Genomic DNA, 22,971 nt, shown 5'->3' with positions numbered 1-22,971 from the left:
ACGTTACCGTACTATAAAAAATTATACGTGCCAACAATATAGGCTTTAAGATGTTAAACAAATTGTTAGTCTTTAAAATTTTGAATACACACCCTATAAATCCTGGGCCCGCCCCTGATCGCACATGAAAAACGGATGGAGCGATGGTCAGATCATGCGGATCCGTCGCTAAATATCACATGTATGAAAAGTAGCAATCTCGTATAATGAAAGAATTCGCTGCAAGCAGATTCAGCTAAAAGTCGAGACCTTACAGGAGAGATGGGTTGTCCCTCCCTGGACGGAAGCATAACTTGCAGAACGTGGAAGGATGATCAGCCTCGTCGTTCCCGATGGCACGTTCAGCCATACCACCTTATCACGGAGTCACGGAGAGAAGATCGACGACACCACCATCAATTCCACCACCGTGCAATCCATGTGCCAGATCTCATCTTTAAATTCGCACAACAACAACCAGTTCTCCAGCTCTCAGTTTCTGGCGTTTCCCGTGTTTGGATCTGCAACCAGCTGCTCCCGCGGCTGTCCTTTTTTGGTCTGGTTCAAAGGACCCCTATGGCCCCGCCCTACTATATACACTGTTTCACTGTACGTGCGCACGCACTTGCCACGGCAGACCAAGAGCAACGAGAGGTTCCTCTCTCGTCGCAATGGCGTCTTCGCTTCGCCATTGCGCGCTCTTGGCCTCGCTCCTCTGTGCCGTTTCCGTCGCGGTCACTTCTGTCTCCGGCGGCGGCTCCGGGCTCGGCCCGATCACCACCAATGGCCGGAACTACACCAAGGTCTGCGACCCGGCCCGGTTCGCGGCCTTGGGTCTTGAAATGGCGGGTTTCCGGTACTGCGACGCGTCCCTGCCATACGCCGACCGGGTGCCGGACCTCGTCGGCCGGCTCACGCTGGAGGAGAAGGTGCGCAACCTCGGCGACCGCGCCGAGGGCGCGGCACGCGTCGGGCTGCCGCCGTACCTGTGGTGGGGGGAGGCCCTGCACGGCGTGTCGGACACCGGGCCCGGCGGCACCCGGTTCGGCGACGTGGTTCCCGGCGCCACCAGCTTCCCGCTCGTCATCAACAGCGCCGCGGCGTTCAACGAGACGCTGTGGGGAGCCATCGGCGGCGCCGTGTCCACCGAGATCAGGGCCATGTACAACCTGGGCCACGCCGAGCTCACGTACTGGAGCCCCAATATCAACGTCGTGCGCGACCCGCGGTGGGGCCGCGCCAGCGAGACGCCCGGCGAGGACCCCTTCGTCGTCGGCCGGTACGCCGTCAGCTTCGTCCGCGCAATGCAGGACATCGACGGCGCTGGTCCCGGTGCCGGTGCCGACCCTTTCGCCCGGCCCATCAAGGTCTCCAGCTGCTGCAAGCACTACGCCGCCTACGACGTGGACGCATGGCTCACCGCCGACCGCCTCACGTTCGACGCGCAGGTGGAGGAGCGCGACATGATCGAGACGTTCGAGCGGCCGTTCGAGATGTGCGTGAGGGACGGGGACGCGAGCTGCGTCATGTGCTCCTACAACCGTATCAACGGCGTCCCCGCCTGCGCCAACGCGCGGCTCCTGTCGGAGACCGTCCGCGGCGAGTGGCAGCTCCACGGGTACATCGTGTCCGACTGCGACTCGGTGCGCGTCATGGTCAGGGACGCCAAGTGGCTCGGGTACAACGGCGTGGAGGCCACCGCCGCGGCCATGAAGGCAGGGCTGGACCTCGACTGCGGTATGTTCTGGGAGGGCGCGCAGGACTTCTTCACCGCCTTCGGCCTCGACGCCGTGCGGCAGGGGAAGCTGCGGGAGTCCGAGGTCGACAACGCGCTGCGGAACCTCTACCTCACCCTGATGAGGCTCGGCTTCTTCGACGGCATTCCGGAGTTGGAGTCCCTCGGCGCCAACGACGTCTGCACGGAGGAGCACAAGGAGCTGGCCGCCGACGCGGCGAGGCAGGGCATGGTGCTCATCAAGAACGATCACGGCCGGCTGCCATTGGACACCAGCAAGGTTAATTCGTTGTCACTGGTTGGCCTTCTGCAACACATCAACGCCACGGATGTCATGCTGGGAGACTACAGAGGTACGTAAAGAAAAATCATCTGCACGTCAGCGACAGAGTGACTGCATTGTTGCCTGAAATTATTCGTCTGTCTCTACGCAGGCAAACCATGCAGAGTTGTGACGCCATACGATGCGATAAGGAAGGTTGTCAGCGCCACGTCGATGCAGGTGTGCGACCACGGCGCGTGCAGCACGGCCGCCAATGGGAAAACCGTGGACGCGACCATCGTCATCGCCGGCCTCAACATGAGCGTGGAGAAGGAGGGGAACGACAGGGAGGATCTCCTCCTGCCGTGGAATCAGACTAACTGGATCAACGCAGTCGCCGAAGCCTCGCCGTACCCAATCATCCTGGTGATCATTTCCGCCGGCGGCGTCGACGTCTCCTTCGCGCAGAACAACCCCAAGATCGGGGCCATCGTCTGGGCCGGGTACCCCGGCGAGGAAGGAGGCACGGCCATCGCCGACGTGCTCTTCGGAAAATACAATCCAGGTTAGGCACTACAGATGAAATGCAGAACGATTCCGTGGTGTATTTCGTTTCCCTGAAACGTTTCTTGGTTTGTCAGGGGGGAGGCTGCCGCTAACGTGGTACAAGAACGAGTACATCAGCAAGATCCCGATGACGTCCATGGCGCTGCGGCCGGTCGCCGACAAGGGGTACCCTGGCAGGACCTACAAGTTCTACGGCGGGCCGGAAGTGCTCTACCCGTTCGGCCACGGCCTCAGCTACAGCAACTTCAGCTACGCATCCGACACCACCGGGGCTTCGGTCACAGTCCGGGTTGGCGCATGGGAGTCTTGCAAGCAGCTCACCCGCAAGCCGGGGACGACGGCCCCGCTGGCCTGCCCGGCCGTCAACGTCGCCGGGCACGGGTGCAAAGAGGAGGTAAGCTTCAGTCTGACCGTGGCCAACCGTGGCAGCAGGGACGGCGCACACGTCGTGATGGTCTACACGGTGCCGCCGGCCGAGGTGGACGACGCGCCGCTGAAGCAGTTGGTGGCGTTCCGGAGGGTGTTCGTGCCCGCGGGAGCCGCCGTCCAAGTGCCGTTCACGCTCAACGTGTGCAAGGCGTTCGCCATCGTCGAGGAGACGGCGTACACCGTCGTGCCGTCGGGCGTCAGCACGGTCCTGGTCGGAGACGATGCGCTGTCATTCTCCTTCTCCGTGAAGATCGAGCTGGCTGTATAGATTCTTTACATGTCCAAAATTGATTTTCTTTTTGTTTCTTTATATACGAAAGATTGAGCCGCTTTATATTACAAAACAACCTGCCAGAAACATTCATCAATAGATGCCGGAGCAGAAATAACACAATTATGCCTAAAAAATATATAAAAAAATACAAAAGAAACAAATGCCAACCCTGATGGATCGACAAAAACGAAGAAGCCTCGCGATCGCTGCGCCCATCAGAATCTCCCATCAAGCTGCACGACTCCAAAACGCCGGTACCAATCAACACCTTCAAGAAGGATTGCAACGATGATGATGTCGCTGCCAAGGATTTCCCCGGTACGCGACGAGGCGCGAGGAAGGGTAGCCCTCGACGCCCTCCAGAAAGGTTCGGCGGCACCCAAAGGCATCACCACGTCGGTGTCGGCCGGGCCAACAGGGGTTTCCTCCGATCCCAACCCGCACCTCGGATGCTCCGGAGCCTGTCACCAAACCGACCTTCACCCTTCGCCAACACGGTCTTGAAGCACCCGCACCGTATCACCACGGCACCGCAAGGTCAGGCCTGCACATCGACGAAAGGGAGTCAGGACTAGGAACAGTAGCAACATCGGCACGCGGGAGGGCTTAACCTCCATCGTCAACGACGGTAGCCGACCGGACGCAATAGCAGGGAGCATACCAAGCCCGTCGGCCCACAGGTCCGACCACGACCTCATAGCTCCTAAAGCTCTCGCCATCACGCTGTAACAGGCACGCCATCGGCGTCGCCCACCCACCCCCCCCCCCCCCGCGTCCAAGATGCTCCTCCTTCCCACCACTTAGAAGACATTGTAGCCGTGTCGGGTGCCGACCCGCTAGGACCCAGATGGGCCCTACACGGCCCGGATCTGGGCCAGGGGGAGGGGCGCCGCCGGCCACCGCTGCCACCACCCTGCCCTGACGCCAAGGAGCAACATCGCCGGCCACCACCGTCGGGTCGTCGGACTACTACCTAGGCGAGCTGCACCGCCGTCGCCCACTACCCCGGGAAGGGTAAACGCGCGCGCGGGGAAAGAAGATCCTGCCGACGCCGACACCACCCGGGCCAGGGCCAGGGGCGCCCGTCGGCGGCGGTGGGCGGGTGTGGAGGTAGGAAGGGCCGATGGAGGAAGGAACTCGGGCCACCCGGGCCACCTCTCGGGGAGGTGGCATTAGGGGCGGGATGTGGAGAGGGGAGGGGGATGGAGCTTCGAGCAAGGGCGGCCAGGGACGACGAGGGAGGGGAACCCTAGCGGGAGCGATTGCTTTAAAATACAAAGCGAAGGAAATCATTTTTCGTCATATACTAAAGATTGAAGGCCATTACCGTTAGATATACTGGGTGGCACGTGTAACATCTTCTCTTTTGTTATGCTATTGTAAACGCAGAGATTCTTCATCCCAGCTACAAAAAAATCAAATGAAAACTAGCAATAAAAATAGTTTTTGCTATTTATCCAAAATATTAAGTTCTACAATATTTTATCTTGCCCTTCAACAGGAAATTCCACAATTGAATTGGAAGTGTTCCTACTCTTTGATGGGAGTCGCTGGTGTGTATTTTTTTGGAATTTTTATTTTGTGCCCCTCGTTCCTTAGCTCTACTCATTCATCCCCACGTTCTTAACTTTTGCTCACTTTTCCCCACTCCCTTGTCCGAAACCCTCAGAACTGGTCACAGCGGGCGTTGCCGTCGGGTCAGTGTTTTTTGACAGTTAACTCTGACGAGTGGGGCCACGCTGTACTGTGTCGCCCGTTGGACCTGACAATTAGGGCCATGTTGGACGGTGCCGTTGTTTGCTCGTTAGGCCGTGGTTAGATTGTTGGGCCCTACACGCGCCGCAACGACATGAGCCTGCTATGCATGCACGTAGCTAGCTTGTGTGCATGCGCTGATGCCCGCCGCCACGATGCGCTGACCTCCCCTATTTCTGCATACGAGCCGCCACGTACGCTGACCGGCATCTTTCTGTACGCGAGCCGCCAAGAACGCAAGGACGATCGCTGCTGCTAGTTCGTCTCATGTCGCATGCTTGTCTCCTCGATCCCCTCTTAAAGTGGCATATCGATAGACACCGCTCGTTCTGCACGCGAGCCGCCACAGACGCTGGCCGGCCTCTTTCTGCATGCGAGCCGCCACAGACGCTGGGACGGTCGTTGCTGCTGGTTCATCTCATGTTGCACGCTTGTCTCCTCGATCCACTCGCATCTATTCAACATGGCAATTAAAGTGGCATATCGATCGACGCCGCTCGTTTGCACGTAGCAAATAGAAAGCGCGGCCGGTGCCACTTCCCTTCCCTTCCTATTTCTCTATTTAAACCACCGACACCTCCACCTATTCTCCACACATCCATTTGCGCCGGCCCCTTCTCTTCTTCACCCAAACCCAGAGCACTCTCAAAGCCAGGCGAGGATGCACTACAATGGCCCCACCTTCCAAATCCCACCGACCGTGCCGGAGAGGCGGTATCCTGCCGGTGTCGTCGTGGAGACGACGCTCCGCATGTGGGCGTTCTTACGCTGGAGGGATGGAAAGGAGTTTTCCCAGTGGTTCCTTGGTGAGGGCTTCGCCCACCTCCCGCCGGGCTCGCCGGTGATGTTCCGTCTAGAGGAAGTGCGTCCAAAGTCCACCACTCCGATGATAGGGCTCATCGCCAACTTCAGCAACAGATTTGATGCGTACTACCTACTCGACAAAGTGTTTTGGTGTGGGTGCGAGTTCATCGCATTCACCACCTACAGCATGTTCATGGACTTCGATAGCATCTTCCCCACCCTCAACGGTATGCACAACCTCCCCTACTACCTCGGCGAGGACGACATGGAGGAGGAGCACTGAAGACAAGGCGCAGTGAGGATGGTGGTGAAGGCCCGACCAGTCTCGTGAAGCTTGTCTTGCCCGTTAGGGCTTTTATATATTTTATGTTATGTCATTGGTTGTAGCGTGAACTCTTTTATGTACAACATGTTATATATTTATGTTATGTCATTCGCTACCATTGAAGTTGAACTATGTGCGTGTATGGAGGGTTTGTCGTTATCTCTTACAGTTATGATCCAGATGGACTCCCTTGTTGCAGTGAAGTTGATCCAGGCAAAAGAGGTGGATAGATCTATCTATGAATCGCTTATTAAGGAGATTAGATACTTTATGTCTCTTCATGAATCTTGTATTACTCATATCAATCATAGCCAAAATAAAGTTAGTGATAGCTTAGGTAAGTTTGCTCGTTTAGAAGGCAGAACTATGACTTGGATAGGGTCGGGGCATTTGGTAGAGCGAGCTGTCATTGATTGTTTGAACCTTTCGTGATGAGTAATATACTATTTCACCCGCAAAATTTTTTTTAGGGCAGCCTATGTTTTATGTAAGAACTATGCTATGGTTGCTACTTCTTATGTTATGGATGTATGCTTGCTACGTGAGATATCGGTGGATGGATATGGTGCCATAGCCGAGCCCTAGACACGCTCTCTAGATGGATATGGTGTCGTAGCCGAGCCCTAGATATTCTCTCTAGATGGAAATTGCGGCGATATGTACAAATAAATTTGACATGGGCAAGTCCATCAATAAATCGATTTACCATCATGCAATATTTTTGTTAGGCATGGCAATAAATGGATTTACCATGGCAATAATCAAGCCAAAAAAAGAGAGCCAGTGCATGCACTATTTTCTATGCTTTTTTAATCTTTGTGGGCCTTCGACACTCAACGCAATGACGGCCCAAGCAGAGCTTAGTTTCAACTTGGCCCCTAGAACTACGTTTTTCTTTCTTCTACGGTCGGTGTTGTGTGACGAAACTGAAGAAAGTGACATGATACACAAATTAAGCTACACACAACATAGAGCACATGATCCACAAATTTAAGCAAATCCTAGAGCACATGATCCACAAAATTAAGCAAATTCTAGAGCACATGATCCACAAATTTAACCAAGTCCTAGAGCACATGACACCACACTAATAACATCTCTAATGAGTGATGATGAGCAAGTAAGCAAATCCTAGAGCAACTATACAAAAATAAAAGGCATAAAATCCTAAGGCAATCAGATTCACGTGCTTGTTCAATCAATCATCTGCTTCAAGTTCTTGTTCATCTTCTTTAATTCTCCCTTCAGATCTGCATCTCGAACTGTCACAGCAGCACTTTCACACACCAAATTCGTTGGTGCTGATGGCAGATTGAGATCCCGGGTTGCGTGCCCATTGAATTAAATCCGCTTAACGTAGTCATCTAGCCATTCAAAATGTGTGCATTTCTTCACGATTTGAAACGAAAACATGAACCCTAAATCCCAGATCCAAGGAAAAGAATTAAAAGCAAATAGAAAAAGAAATTAGAGAAAAATCATGAGATCTAACCTGCCCCTGTGGCTTGCTCTCACATTTCACGAACTTGTGCCTGTTGGAAATATGCCCTAGAGGCAATAATAAAATGGTTATTATCATATTTCCTTGTTCATGATAATCATTTATTGTTCATGCTATAATTGTATTAGCAGGAAACTGTAATACATGTGTGAATAAATAGATCACAATGTGTCCCTAGCAAGCCTCTAGTTAGTTAGCTCGTTGATCAATAGATGATCATGGTTTCCTGATCATGGACATTAGATGTCATTGATAACGGGATCACATCATTGGGAGAATGATGTGATGGACAAGACTCAATCCTAAGCATAGCACTAGATCGTGTTGTTCGTATGCTAAAGCTTTTTAATGTCAAGTGTCTTTTCCTTCGACCGTGAGACTGTGCAACTCCCGGATACTGTAGGAGTGCTGGGTGTATCAAACGTCACAACGTAACTGGGTGAATATAAAGGTGCACTACGGGTATCTCCAAAAGTGTCTGTTCGGTTGGTACGAATCGAGATCGGGATTTGTCACTCCGTGTGACGGAGAGGTATCTCTGGGTCCACTTGGTAGAACATCATCATAAGCTCAATGTGACTAAGGAGTTAGTCACAGGATGACATGCTACGGAACGAGTAAAGAGATTTACCAGTAACAAGATTGAACAAGGTATAGGTATACCGACGATCGAATCTCGCACAAGTTCTATATCGACAAACAAAGGGAATTGTATACGGGATTGATTGAATCCTTGACATCGTGGTTCATCCGATTAGATCATCGTGGGACATGTGGGAGCCACCACGGGTATCCAGATCCCGTTGATGGTTATTGGTCGGAGAGTGTCTCGGTCATGTCTGCATGCCTCCCAAACCCGTAGGGTCTACACACTTAAGGTTCGATGATGCTAGGGTTATAGGGAATTGTTAAACGAAGTTACCGAAGGTTGTTCGGATTCCCGTATGAGATCCCGGACGTCATGAGGAGCTCTTGAATGGTCCGGAGGTAAAGATTGATATATAGGATGGATGAGCTTGATCGTCGGAATTGTTTCGGGCGACACCGGTAATGTACCGGGACCACCGAAAGGGTTTCGGGGGTCCACCGGGAGGGGCCACCAGCCCCAAAGGCTAGCATGGGCCAAAAGGTGGAAGGGAACCAGCCTAGAGTGGGCTGGTGCGCCTCCCACCTAGGCCCAAGGCGCCACAAGAGAGGGAAGTGGGGGGGGGGACCCTAGTGTAGATGGGCCTAAGGCCCATCTGGGGCGCCACCCCCTCTCCCTTGCCCTGGCCACCACAACCAGTCCCATCTAGGGCTGTCGCCCCCCTTTAGGGTGGGAAACCCTAAAGGGGACGCCACCCATCCTTCCCCCTATATATAGCGGGGGGTTTTGGCCTTTGAGAACACGGTTTTTCCATCTCTCTCGGCGCAGCCCTGTCTCTTTTCTTGCTCCTCTCCCACGGTGCTTGGCAAAGCCCTGCTGGGAGACCTCCTCTCTCCATCGACACCATGCCGTGGTGCTGCCGGAGATCTTTCCCGACCTCTCCCTCCTCCTTGCTGGATCAAGGTGGAGGAGACGTCATCGGGCTGCACGTGTGTTGAACACGGAGGTGCCGTGGTTCGGCACTAGATCGGAATGACACCGCGATCTGAATCGCCGCGAGTACGACTCCATCAACCGCGTTCTAGCAACGCTTCCGCTTAGCGATCTTCAAAGGTATGAAGATGCACTCTCCCCTCTCTAGTTGTTGGTCTCTCCATAGGAAGATCTGAATATGGCGTAGGGAACTTTTGAATTTATGCTACGTTACACCAAAAAGTGGCATCCGAGCCAGGTTTTCTATGCGTAGATTCTTTGCACGAGTAGAACACAAAAGAGTTGTGGGCGCTGATTTTGTCAATTGCTTGCCGCTACTAGTCTTAATATTTTCCAGCGTTATTGTGGGATGAAGCGGCCCGGACCGCCCTTACACGTACGCTTACGTGAGACAGGTTCCACCGGCCGACATGCACACCGTGCATAAAGGTGGCTAGCGGGTGTCTGTCTCTCCCACTCTAGTCAGATTGGATTTGATGAAAAGGGTCCTTATGAAGGGTAAATAGCTTTGGCATATCATCGGTGTGGCTGTCACGTAGGTAAGAAAGCGTTCTTGCTAGAAACCAAAATCAGCCACGTAAAACTTGCAACAACAATTAGAGGACGTCTAGCTTGTTTTTGCAAGGTTTGACATGTGATGTGATATAGACAAAGTTGTGATGTTGCATGTGTAATGTATGACATGATCATGTTATTGTAATAGGAATCACGACTTGCATGTTGTTGAGTATGACAACCGGCAGGAGCCATAGGAGTTGTCTTAATTTACTGTATGAGATGCAACGCCATGTGTTTACTACTTTTACTTCATTGCTAACGGTTAGCTATAGTAGTAGGAGTAGTAGTAGTTGGCGCGACGACTTCACGGAGACACGATGATGGAGATCATGATGATGGAGATTATGGTGTCACGCTGGTGACAATGATGATCATGCGATGCCCGAAGATGGAGATCGAAAGAGCAAAGATGATAATGGCCATATCATGTCACTATATGATTGCATGTCATGTTTATCATGTTTTTCATCTTATTGCTTAGAACGACGGTAGCATAATAAGATGATCCCTCATAAAATTTCGAGAACGTATTCCCCTAAGTGTGCACCGTTGCGAAGGATCGTTGTCTCGAAGCACCACGTGATGATCGGGTGTGATAGATTCTAACGTTCGCATATAACGGGTGTAAGCCAGATTTACACACGCGAAACACTTAGGTTGACTCAACGAGTTTAGCATGTACAAACATGACCTCGAATACAAGAGACCGAAAGGTCGAACATGAGTCGTATGGTTGAATACGATCAGCATGAAGTTGCTCACCATGACGACTAGTCCGTCTCATGTGATGATCGGACACGGGCTAGTCGACGTGGATCGTGGAACACTTGGATGACTAGAGGGATGTCGATCTAAGTGGGAGTTCATCAAATGAACTTAATTATCATGAACATAGTCAAATAGGTATTTGCAAATTATGTAACTTGCCCTATAGCTCTACGATATTTAGTATGTTCCTAGAGAAATCTTAGTTGAAAGATAGAAGTAGTAATTGTGCGGAATGGGTCCGTTAACTGAGGATTGGCCTCATTGCTACGCAGAAGGCTTATGTCTTTAATGCACCACTCAGTGTGCTGAACCCCAAGCATGGTCTGTAGATGTTGCGAACATCCGACATACATGTTTTTGATAACTGCATGATAGTTCAGTGCGTGTAGCTTGAAGAACTTAGAATTAAGGCATTAAAGACGTTTCAAACGTCGCGGGACATACGTGATGATCCAAGAGATGAAATTGGGATTTCATGCTCGTGCCCTTGTTGAGAGGTATGAGACCTCCGACGAGATTCTTTGTTTGCAAAGTAAAGGAGAAGATCTCAATCGTAGAGCATGTGCTCAGATTGTCTGAGTACTACAATCGCTTGAATCGAGTGGGAGTTGAACTTCCACATGAGACAGTGATAGTTCTCCAAAGTCACTGACACCAAGCTACTAGAGCTTGGTGATGAACTATAACATATCAAGGATGGATATGATGATCCTTGAGCCATTCATGATGTTTGAAACCACGAAAGTAGAAGTCAAAAGGGAACATCAATTGTTGATGGTTTGTAAAACCACTAGTTTCAAGAAGGGAAAGGGCTTGAAGGGATAGTACATTAAACGGCAAACCAGTTGTTGCTCTATGAAGATATCCAAGGTTGAACCCAAACCCAAGACTAAGTGCTTATGAAATAAGGGGAACAATCACTGAAGAGGAACTACCCTAGACACTTGGTAGATAAAGGCCGGCAAAGTCGACAGAAGTATATTGGATATACATGATATTGATGTGTACTTTACTAGTACTCCTAGTAGCACCAGGGTATTAGATACCGGTTCGGTTGCTAAGTGTTAGTAACTCGAAATAAAAGCTACGGTATAAACAGAGACTAGCTAAAGGCGAGCTGATGATGTGTTTCCAAAGTTGATATGATCACACATCGCACGCTCCCTCTACCATCGAGATTAGTGTTAAACCTAAATAATTGTTATTTGGTGTTTGCGTTGAGCATAGACATGATTGGATTATGTTAATGGCAAATACGGTTATTCATCTAAAGAGAATAATGGTTATTGTGTTTACTTGAATAATACCTTAAATGGTCTTACACCTAGAATGAATGGTTTACTGAATCTCGATCGTAGTGATACACATGTTCATAATATTGTTACCAAAAGATACAAAGTAGTAATGATAGTACCACTTACTTGTGGCACTACTACTTGAGTCATATTGATATAAAAATGCATGAAGAAGCTCCATGCCGATGGATCTTTGTACTCACTCATTTTTGAAACGTTTGAAAATGCAAACCATGCCTGTTGGTATAAACACATGAAGAAACTCCATGCGGATGGATCGTTTGACTCACTTGATTTTTGAATCACTTGAGACATGCAAATCAAACCACATGGGCAAGATGACTGAAGACCTCCTTTTCCAGTGAGATGGAACAAGAATGTAACTTGTTGGAAGGAATACACTTTGATGTGTGCAGTCCGATGAGTACTAAGGCACGCAGTGGATATCATTGTGTTCATACTTCACAAATGATTTGAGTAGATACTAGTGTATTTACTTGATAAAATAGAAATCTGAATTATTGAAAGGTCCAAGTAATTTCAGAGTGAAGTTGAAGATCATCATGACAAAAGGATAATATGTCTACGATGTGATCGTGGAGGTAAACATATATATCTGAGTTATGAGTTTGGTAAACATTTAAGACAATGTGAAAATAGTTTCACATGAAAGATGTTTCACAACTCATGCCACCTGGAACACCATAGTCTGATGGTGTGTCCGTATGTCATAGTCGTGCCCTATTAGATATAGTGCATACTATGATGTTTATTATCAAATTACCAATATCGTTTATGGGTTAGGCATTAGAGACAACGACATTCACTTTAAATAGGGCATTAAAGTATGAACTATGGTTTAGAGCAACCTAAGCTATCATTTCTTAAAAAATTGGGGCTGCGATGCTTATGTGAAAGAGTTTTTCAGCCTGATAAGCTCGAACCCAAAGCGGATAAATGCATCTTCATAGGACACCCAAATCAGTTGGGTATACCTCCTATCCGGAAGAAAATATGTTTGTTTCTATAAACGGGTCCTTTCTCGAGGAAAAGTTTCTCTCGAAAGAATTGAGTGGGAGTTTTGTTGGAAACTTGATGAGGTTATGTGAACCATCACTTCAACTAGTGTGTGTGTAGCAGGGCGCAGGAAGTTGTTCCTGTGGCGCCTACACCAATTGAAGTGGAAGCTAATGATAGTGATCATGAAACTTCAGATCAAGTTACTAGAAACCTCGTAGGTCGACAAGGTCACGTACTGCTGCAACAGAGTGGTACAATAACCCTGTCTTGAAGGTCATTTTGTTGGACAACAATGAACCTACGAGCTATGGAGAAGCGATGGTGGGCCCGGATTCCGACGAATGGCTGGAGGCCATGAAATCCGAGAGAGGATCCATGTATGAAAACAAAGTATGGGCTTTGGAAGAAACACTTGATGGTCATAAGACTATCAACTGTGAATGGATCTTTAAAATGTAGACAGGCGATGATGGTGAAAATTCAACATTAAGAAAGCTCGACTTGTCGCAAAGGTGTTTTCGACAAAGCTCAAAGAGTTGACTACGATGAGACTTTCTCACTCGTAGCGATGCTAAAAATCTGTTGAAATTATGTTAGCAGTTGCTGCATCATTTATGAAATATTGCATATAGGATGTCAAAATATTGTCTCCTCGACGGTTTCCTTGAGGAAAGGATGTATGTGATACAACCAGAAGATTTTGTCGATCCTAAAGGGTGCTAACAAGTATGCAAAGCTCCAGCGATCCTTCTATGGACTGGAGCAAGCATCTTGGAGTTGGAATATGCACTTTGATGAGATGATCACTTTTTTGGTTCTATGCAAAGTTTCTGAGAAACTTGTATTTCCAAAAGCTGAGTGGGAGCACTATAGAATTTCTGATGAATATATGTGTTTGACATACTGTTGATCGGAAATAATGTAGAATTTCTGTAAAGCATAAAGGTTTGTTTGAAAAGAGTTTTTCAAAGAAAACCTAGATGTAGCTACTTGAGAGTTGAGCATCAAGATCTATAAAGATAAATCAAAGTGCTTAATGGAATTTTCAACGAAATGCATGCCTTGACAAGTTTTTGAAGGAGTTCGAAATAGATCAGCAAAGAAGGAGTTCTTGGCCATGTTGTAAGGTGTAAAATTGAGTATGACTCAAAGCCCGACCACGACAGAAGAAAGAGAAAGGACGAATGTCGTCCCCTATGCATCAGCCGTAGGCTCTACAAGTATGCTATGTTGTGTACCGCACCTAAAGCGTGTCTTGCCATGAGTCAGTCGTGGGGTACAAGAGTGATCTAGGAATGGATCACTGGACAGCAGTCAAAGTTATCCTTAGTAACTAATGAACTAAGGATTTTTTCTCAATTATGGAGGTGATTAAGGAGTTCATCATAAAGGAGTTACGTCGATGCAAGCTTTGTCACTAATCCGAAGGACTAAGAATAGTAAACCGGATTCATATAGTGGAACAATCATTTGGAATGGTTCCAGATGGGGCGTAGTAGCATCTATAGGATGACGTAGAGATTTGTAAAGCACACACGGATCTCAAAGGTTCAGAACCGTTGACTATAAACCTCTCTCACAAGCAAGACATGATCGAACCCCAGAACTGTATGGGTGTTGAATTCATTGCAATCACATAGTGATGTGAACTAAATTATTGACTCCAGTGCAAGTGGGAGAATGTTGTAAATATGCCCTAGAGGCAATAATAAAATGGTTATTATCATATTTCCTTGTTCATGATAATCGTTTATTGTTCATGCTATAATTGTATTAACAGGAAACAATAATACATGTGTGAATAAATAGATCACAATGTGTCCCTAGCAAGCCTCTAGTTAGCTAGCTCGTTGATCAATAGATGATCATGGTTTCCTGATCATGGACATTAGATGTCATTGATAACGGGATCACATCATTGGGAGAATGATGTGATGGACAAGACCCAATCCTAAGCTATCCCTAGCAAGGCTAGCATGGGCCAAAGGGTTCGTCGTTTTATAAGACACACTAACGAGGAAAAATACTAAACTTGGTATACTGACATTTACAAAAAAACTTTGCAAATGGGGCTGTTTACCCTATCTTGGGAGCTCATTTGGAGCACATTTCTCATAACTACAAGTTTTACCACGCAAAATATATCGGATTGATCACCTAACGTTTATAATAGTTTAGCAAACTTTGCAACTCACACCACAGGGCAATGGACTTCAAGTGTTAGTTCAAATTTGAAGTTTGCCTAAAATTCAAATTTTGCCTAAGTTTTGTATTCTACCTCAAATTTCACATCAAATAACAAATAAAATTATTACACCTTACAAGTTTTCATGGTAGTTCAAATTGACGACAAAATCCTTATTACAAATTCAAACTCAAATTCAAATTCAAAGTTTATTACTCGCATTCAAGTTCAAATTCAAATCTTTGCCTTGCTCCTTGTGTTCCTGGATGGGTTAACCGTCTTGCTCCTGGTTTCCCTTGCTGGGATATTTTGTGCTTTTGAAAGCTTTGTCTTGTTGCTTCTAATCTTCACTTCTGGTGGTGGCGGTTTAGTTGAGCTTTGGCTGAACGAGCAAGTGATGACCATTTGACGGTCATTTGTGGGTTCACTAATACTTAAAGGAACTTTAGACAAAATAACTTCTCCCTATCTTATAGCTTCAAAACCTTCAGAAGCCATGGTTTCAAATGCTTCATGAGATGATGTATCAACCAAAGTTTCTTCCTCTCTAGGTCTTTTTTGCATCAAATGATGGTTCAAACTTGCATTCTCTTCTAAACTTGCGGCATTCTCCTCTGCATTTGCTGCTGCCCATTGTTCCTCTTCTTCAAATGATGCATCAACTGGATTGGTACAAAGCCTAGCAATATGCCCTAGAATACCACATCTTTTGCACTTACGCTGTTTTTTACACGACCCTCTTCACCATCTCTTATCATGTTTTTCCTTGGTCTTCCTGGTGGTCTAGTCAGTACAGGAGAATAGAGTTTGAACCCTAGGTCTACTATGTTCCATTGGTCTTTTCCCAGGAGTGCAGACACATTTTCAGTATAAGCAACCCTAAATTTGGCTACACAGAAATATTCAAAGCAATACTGATCAACTTCACCATCTTCACCTCCAATAACAGTCATGAGATGTAGGGCATGTATGCACGGCTTCCCGTGGATCTCCCATTGCCTACAACTGCATTCCTTAGTTGCAAGGTTCATTGGATATCTCCATTCCCTATTTTTACTATTAGTGTATGTCACGTCAGCCTCGTATGTCGACGGTCGAATGCATTTCATCCTTAGTCCTCTTGCCTTGGCATGCAATGCCTTAATCAGAGATGGGAGCATAATATGGCCAACATATTGTGTTTCTGCAATTCTTTTATGAAGAGCCATCTTTACCATGATCATCTGTCTGATCTTATCAAATGCTTGCCACAACAAAAGCCCTTTCAGTGACTTGAACTTTGCATTGAAACACTCAGCGAGGCTATTGGTCACATAGTCTACTTTGCAGATTTCATTGAATTTGCTTCTTGACCAGACCTTTCCATGATGTTCATCCATGCACTCCTTCACCAAAGGACTATGAGCATAGAACACTCTCAAATGGTGCTCATGCTTCCTCAAGCTGCATGTGTATGATGCTGGCCATAGGTTCTCATCATAAACTTTGCCTCTGAATTTGTTTTTAAAATTCAGCGCTAGGTGTCGCATACATTCCCTATATTCCACTCCAGGGAATACAATCCCTACTGTAGTCTCTAAACCCTTGCAAGAATTTGTGTGTATAACTAAACCTTAGGGTGTACCTATAATTTTGCGCAACTGCTACAGAAACCAGACCCAACTCTCCTCAGACTCTACCTCCAACACACCAAAAGCAACCGGGAATATCCACTTGTGTCCATCAACTCCATAAGCTGCTGCTAGCTGGCCTCTAAATCTTGCATTCAAAGTAGTTGCATCGACAACCAAATAGGGCCTACGACCATCCAGAAACCCCTGCCAGCAAGCCTTGAAACAAAAAAAAGCCCTCCTGAAGCACTCTTTCTCCACTGCCTTCCCTTTTAATTTGTACTTAACAGTATGCTTGTCAATATCTACAACACTCCCTGGACTAGCCGTCTTCACTTCAGCTTTGAAGGTGTAAAGAAAATGAAAACTCTCATTCCATGGACCATTAATCCTATCAAGAGCCCATTCCTTACCAATCTCAAATAGCTTCCCATGGAGTGCTGTTGGACCAATTGTTGGTGCTTCCCTCACCTAATCCAAGATTGCATCTGCCACCCACCTAGTCTTTGCAAGCTTTGATTTGTCCTTTCCCCATCCCCCTCCAGGTGGGCAAGTGTGCTCGTCTGGGTTGCTTTTTATCTGAAAAAAATGAAAAATATTGTCAACTACAATTAAGAAACAGTACCCATGATCTGAATATAGAATGGATAAATAATATGAAAAAAGATTCAGTTGTAATACCTGAATCAATTTGCTCTTTAGCATAGTGGATGCATGAAACCTCCACCTACACCTATCATAAGGGCAACGAACAGTGAATCTTCCTGGCTCACTCCTATCAACCTCATAGGAGTATTCAATGGGATTTCAATATGTAGTCACTGCATTACGACAGTCCATCATCGATTAGAATACGGTTCCTGGAGTAAGCTGAGGATCCTCACTGTTCCACTCAATTGTTGGCATGTCCTCACCATCATATTCTTGTAAAACTAAGGAGTCGATGTTCTCCTCCCTCTCTTCATCGTTAGTGTCATCAAATCTAGCACGGCTGCTAGTCTCCTCTAGATATTCATCTTCCATTACCTGTTGACTAACTCTATCTACCAGTTCAGGGAATAGAATCTCATCCTCATCATCATGTCGAGGAACTTCCTCGTCAGGCTCTGCATCTACTTCTACATCACGTGCAGAAAAGAGAAGAGAAGTGGCAGAATTAGCGGCATCCAACATGTTGTGGCTTTCAGAACCAATAGGTTTACTTGGTCTCGACCTACAAGGACTGAGAGGACGCTCGCTATTAGCAGAGACAGATGATGTCTAAACACCCTTCCCCTTCGGGATACGTTGTTTGCGTGCCTGAAGCACACCGATATGGATTTTTCCAAAACGGCTGTCAGCATTCAAACTAAATAGCAATCCCAGATGCTCATCACAAGTTAATGGGACAAATCTCTGCTCGGTACTGTCGAAATATCTCAGTTCAATAGCATCGGCAGGGCTCCATGGATACTCACAACAGAGTGCCTTGCGTAAATCCGTGAACGGAACGCTGGTTTCTACCACTTCCAGATAGAAAAATCCAGAAATCAAATACGGTTTAGTTCCACGCAGCTTGCTAGTTTCCCTTCTAACCGCTAGCCGAAAAGCGAGTGTAGGATCAACCCTATTAGATTGAAATAAAGGGTGCAGTTAGGCCAAAAAAATTTAGAAAAATTGCACTGATTCACGCCAACGGTGGTCAAATATAGCCTAAGTTACGGATCTCCTTCGATTTGAGAGGAAAACGATGCATACCCAGGTGGAATCCATGAATTATCTGCCTGTGATTCAACCCAATCATCTCCACGATCGATGGGCCGGATGGGGTGCTCCACCGACATCGCTTCCTAATCCTAGATGGGGAGAGGGTAGATGCGGCAGAGGCGGCATGACTGCGGCGGAGGCGGCATGACGGCGACGGAGGCGACACGACTACGACAGAGGCGGCATGACGGCAGCGGAGGCAGTCAGTTTTGCGCCCCCACTCGTTAGCACATAACGGTCAAAATGGGGCTTGGCCCTACGCGACCCCACTCGTCAGAGTTAATGGTCAAGCCATTGACCCGATGGCAACGTCCGCTGTGACCAGTTCTGAGGGTTTTGGGCAAGGGAGTGGGGAAAAGTGAGCAAAAGTTAAGAGCATGGGGATGAATGAGTAGAACTAAGGAACCAGGGGCACAAAAATAAAATCCCATTTTTTTGTGGACAATCACGGTGTGTATTAATATGTGGAAGGAAGAACGCTTGCCGTGGCGTACAAGTCCTGGCTGATCGCTAGAATATAGCAACAACGTACAATAGAGAAGAGAAAGAGATAGCTATGAGAACGGGCATGTAGATAGTCGGTTGAGATTACAATAGGTTTAAACTATACCTAAAATAGTGATCTAAATGCTCTTATATTAGTTTACGAAGGGAGTATCATCTAATGGGGATGAATCTGGTGAACGGGTCAATTGATGCTACCGGTAGTGCATTAACACAATATTAGTGTATATTGTCACAAAAATCCAGATAAAAATTTAAAACAATGCTCGAGATACAAAAATGATAAACTTGGTACTGAATAATACATACTCCCTCTATCCATATATATAGGGCCTAATGCGTTTTTCGAGACTAACTTTGACCATATGTTAGATCAATAATATATGACATGCAAGTAACACAAAGCATATCTTCAAATTCGTACGTGAGAGGAGCTTTCAATGATATAATTTTCACATTATACATTTTCATATACTATTTATCTTATCAATAGTCAAAGGCAATCTCGAAAAATGCATTAGGCCCTATATATATGGATGGAGGCAATCTTAATCCGATGAACAATCTTATCGTTCAATAGTCAAAGGCAATCTTGAAAAACTCGAAGCGCAGTGTATTTGTTGGGATCCGATGAACAATGAGTTTATGATCAGATTTTGCCTTGAATTTTATATCCAATCTTGATTATTACAGCCTCGTATTTCTTCTCTGATATTTGGGTTTTGTTTGGCCAACTTGATATATTTATCTTGCATTGTGAAGAGGTACTTTGTGATGGGTTTGGTCTTGTAGTGTCCTTTCCCAGTGACATAAGGGGCAACAAGACACGCATGTATCGTTGCTATTAAGGATTAAAAGATGGGATCTATTCCTACATGAATAGATCTTGTCTACATCATGTCATCGTTATTATTGCATTACTCCGTTTTTCCATGAACTTAAGACACTAGATGCATGCTGGACAACAGTCGATGTGTGGAGTAATAGTAGTAGATGCAGACAGGAGTCGGTCTACTAATCTTGGACATGATGCCTATATACATGATCAATGTCTTGGATATCATCATGATTATTTATTGTTCTATCAATTGCCCAACAGTAATTTGTTCACCCACCGTTGCTATTTGCTTGATAGAAGCAACTAGTGAAATCTACGGCTCCCGGGTCTATTTCATCATCATATACTTTCAGATCTATATTGCTATTTGTCTTTTCCTTTATTTGCAACTTTTATTTTCAGATCTATATTATAAAAAACACAAAAATACCTTGCTTCCCATTTTTGTTACTTCTTTTATTTCGCGTTTAGGAGAGATCTATTTATCCAAACTGTCATCAAACTATCTATCTTTTTACCCATGAGGGATTGACAACCCCTCTCTTACGTCGGGTTGCAAGTGGTTGTTATTTGTGTGCACGTGCCGTCTACATAGTGTCGCGTGATTCTCCTACTGGTTTGATAACCTTGGTCTCATCACTCAGGGAAATACCTACCATTGTTGTGCTACATCATACCTTCCTCTTTGGGGAAAATACCGACGTAGTTCAAGCAACATCAGTTGCCTCCTCTGGAGTTCTTCCACCTCGTCCTCCCCACCGTGTAGCATGGAGAGAGGTGAGACTGCGAGAGCCGAGCAGGCCAGGAAAGGTTCGTATGGTTCCTCTTCGAGTTCCAGGGCACTTCCAACAGGACTGGATGCTCTTGATAACCCACAAGTATAGGGGATCGCAACAGTTTTTGAGGGTAGAGTATTCAACCCAAATTTGTTGGTTCGACACAAGGGTAAGCCAAAGAATATTCTCGAGTATTAGCAGTTGAGTTGTCAATTCAACCACACATGAAAGACTTAGTATCTGCAGCAGAGTTTCAGTAGCAAAGTAGTGACAACAGTAGCGGTAACAGTAGAAGTAGTGACAGCAGTAGCGGTAAAGTAACTTAGCAAGGACCAGTATAGGAAAAGCTCGCAGGCATTGCATCGGTGATGGATAATTATGTCGGATGACATTCATCATGTAACAGTTATAACATAGGGTGATGTGTAACTAGCTCCAGTTCGTCAATGTAATGTAGGCATGTATTCCGTATTTAGTCATACATGCTTAAGGAAAAGAACTTGCATGACATCTATTGTCCATCCCTCCTGTGGCAGCGGGGTCCTAATGGAAACTAAGGGATATTAAGGTCTCCTTTTAATAGAGAACTGGAACAAAGCATTAGCACATATTGAATACATGAACTCCTCATACTATGGTCATCTGCGGGAGTGGTTCCGGTTATTGTCACTCCGGGGTTACAGGGTCATAACACATAGTAGGTGACTACAACTTGCAAGATAGGATCAAGAACACACATATATTGATGAAAAAATAATAGGTTCAGATCTGAAATCATGGCACTCGGTCCCTAGTGACAAGCATTAAGCATAGCAAAGTAGTAGCAACATCAATCTTAGAACATAGTGGATACTAGGGATCAAACCCCATCAAAACTAACTCGATTACATGATAGATCTCATCCAACCCATCACCGTCGAGCAAGCCTACGATGAGATTACTCATCAACGATGAAGAGTATCATGTAATTGGCGATGAAGGATGGTGGGTGATGACGACGGTGTCAATTTCCCCTCTCCGGAGCCCAGAACGGACTCCAGATCTGCCCTCCAAAGGAAGAACAGGTGGTGGCGGCGGCGGCTCCGTGTCGTGAAACGCGATGAACTCTTCTCTCCTAATTTTTTTCTAGGCGAGAGAGAATATATAGAGCTGGGGTTGGAGGCTGCGGAGCCATGAGGGCCTCACAAGCCTGTCAGGCACGGCCAGGGGGGACGCACCTCCTGGACTTGTGGGCTCCTGGCTCCGTGTCTCCAGGTAATTCTTGCGCCAGTATTTTTTATATATTCCACAAAAAATCCTCGTAAGTTTCCAGTTCATTCTGAGAACTTTTATTTCTGCGCAAAATCAACACCATGGCAATTCTGCTGAAAACAACGTCAGTCCGGGTTAGTTCCGTTCAAATCATGCAAATTAGAGTCCAAAATAAGGACAAAAGAGTTTGGAAAAGTAGATACGATAGAGACGTATCAACTCCCCCAAGCTTAAAGCCTTTCTTGTCCTCAAGCAATTTAGTTGACAAACTGAAAGAGACAAAAGAAAAAACTTTTACGAACTCTGTTTGATCTTGTTGTTGTAATTATGTCTAACTCATACTCGGATTTTCAGCAAGATCATAAGCTAACCACAAAAGCAATAACATTTAGGTCTCATGGTGTACTTATATCAATGGCATAATCCACTTGCGAGCAATAATAATAAGTTTCAAACGTCAACACTTCAATCAAAACAAACATGAAAACAATATGAATAGATGGTATCCCGCTAGCCCTTTTTGAGACCGCAAAACATAAATGCACATCACCTTCAAAGACCAAGGGCTGACTGAACATTGTAATTCATGGCAAAGAAGATCCAGTCATAGTCATACTCAATATCAATTAATAGCAAAGCATAAAAATGACGGAGGTGCTCTCTAACTGGTGCTTTTTAATAAGAAGAGGATGACTCAACAAAAACGTAAATAGATAGGCCCTTCGCACCGGGAAGCATTGATTTGCAGAGGTGCCAGAGCTCAAGCTTTTTAGGACAGATATACATAATTTTGGGTGGCATGCTTTCATTGTCAACGAGATGACCAAGAGTTTTCACCATCTTCCATGCTACACATATTATAGGCGGTTCCCAAATAGAAAAGTAAAGTTTTGACTCCCCCACCACCGATCAATCACACTCCACGACTAGCCGAATCCTCGGGTGCCGTCCATACCAACAACAATCCAGGGGGAGTTTTGTTTGCAATTATATTTTTGATTTGAGCATGGAACTGGGCATTCCGATTAACGGCCCCTTTCTCGTGAGTGATAGTGAATAAACACGTATTGAGGATAACACGCCTAGCATGGAAGATACTGACCGCCCCTTGTCACCACATGAGCGGTTCGGGCATACAAAACAGATTATTATTTGAAGATTTAGAGAGTGGCACATGCAAATTTACTTGGAACGGCAGGTAGATACCGCA

At 46.4% G+C, this 22,971-nt stretch overlaps 1 protein-coding gene across 1 annotated transcript; it reads left to right on the top strand.

The window, feature by feature from the left end:
• Positions 1-525: 525 nt before the first annotated feature.
• Positions 526-3,278, top strand: LOC123401815 (beta-D-xylosidase 3-like). Its single transcript, XM_045095664.1, has 3 exons — positions 526-2,067; positions 2,149-2,541; positions 2,618-3,278. Exons 1-3 carry the CDS (start codon positions 651-653, stop codon positions 3,238-3,240), a joined length of 2,433 nt encoding a protein of 810 aa, XP_044951599.1. The 5' UTR covers positions 526-650; the 3' UTR covers positions 3,241-3,278.
• The last annotated feature ends 19,693 nt before the right edge of the window (positions 3,279-22,971 follow it).

Source organism: Hordeum vulgare, chromosome 6H, assembly GCF_904849725.1.
Source record: "Hordeum vulgare subsp. vulgare chromosome 6H, MorexV3_pseudomolecules_assembly, whole genome shotgun sequence".
Taxonomy (NCBI): Eukaryota; Viridiplantae; Streptophyta; class Magnoliopsida; order Poales; family Poaceae; genus Hordeum; species Hordeum vulgare.
Note: the sequence above shows the minus strand (reverse complement) of the source record. Positions and strands in the feature narration are given on the sequence as shown.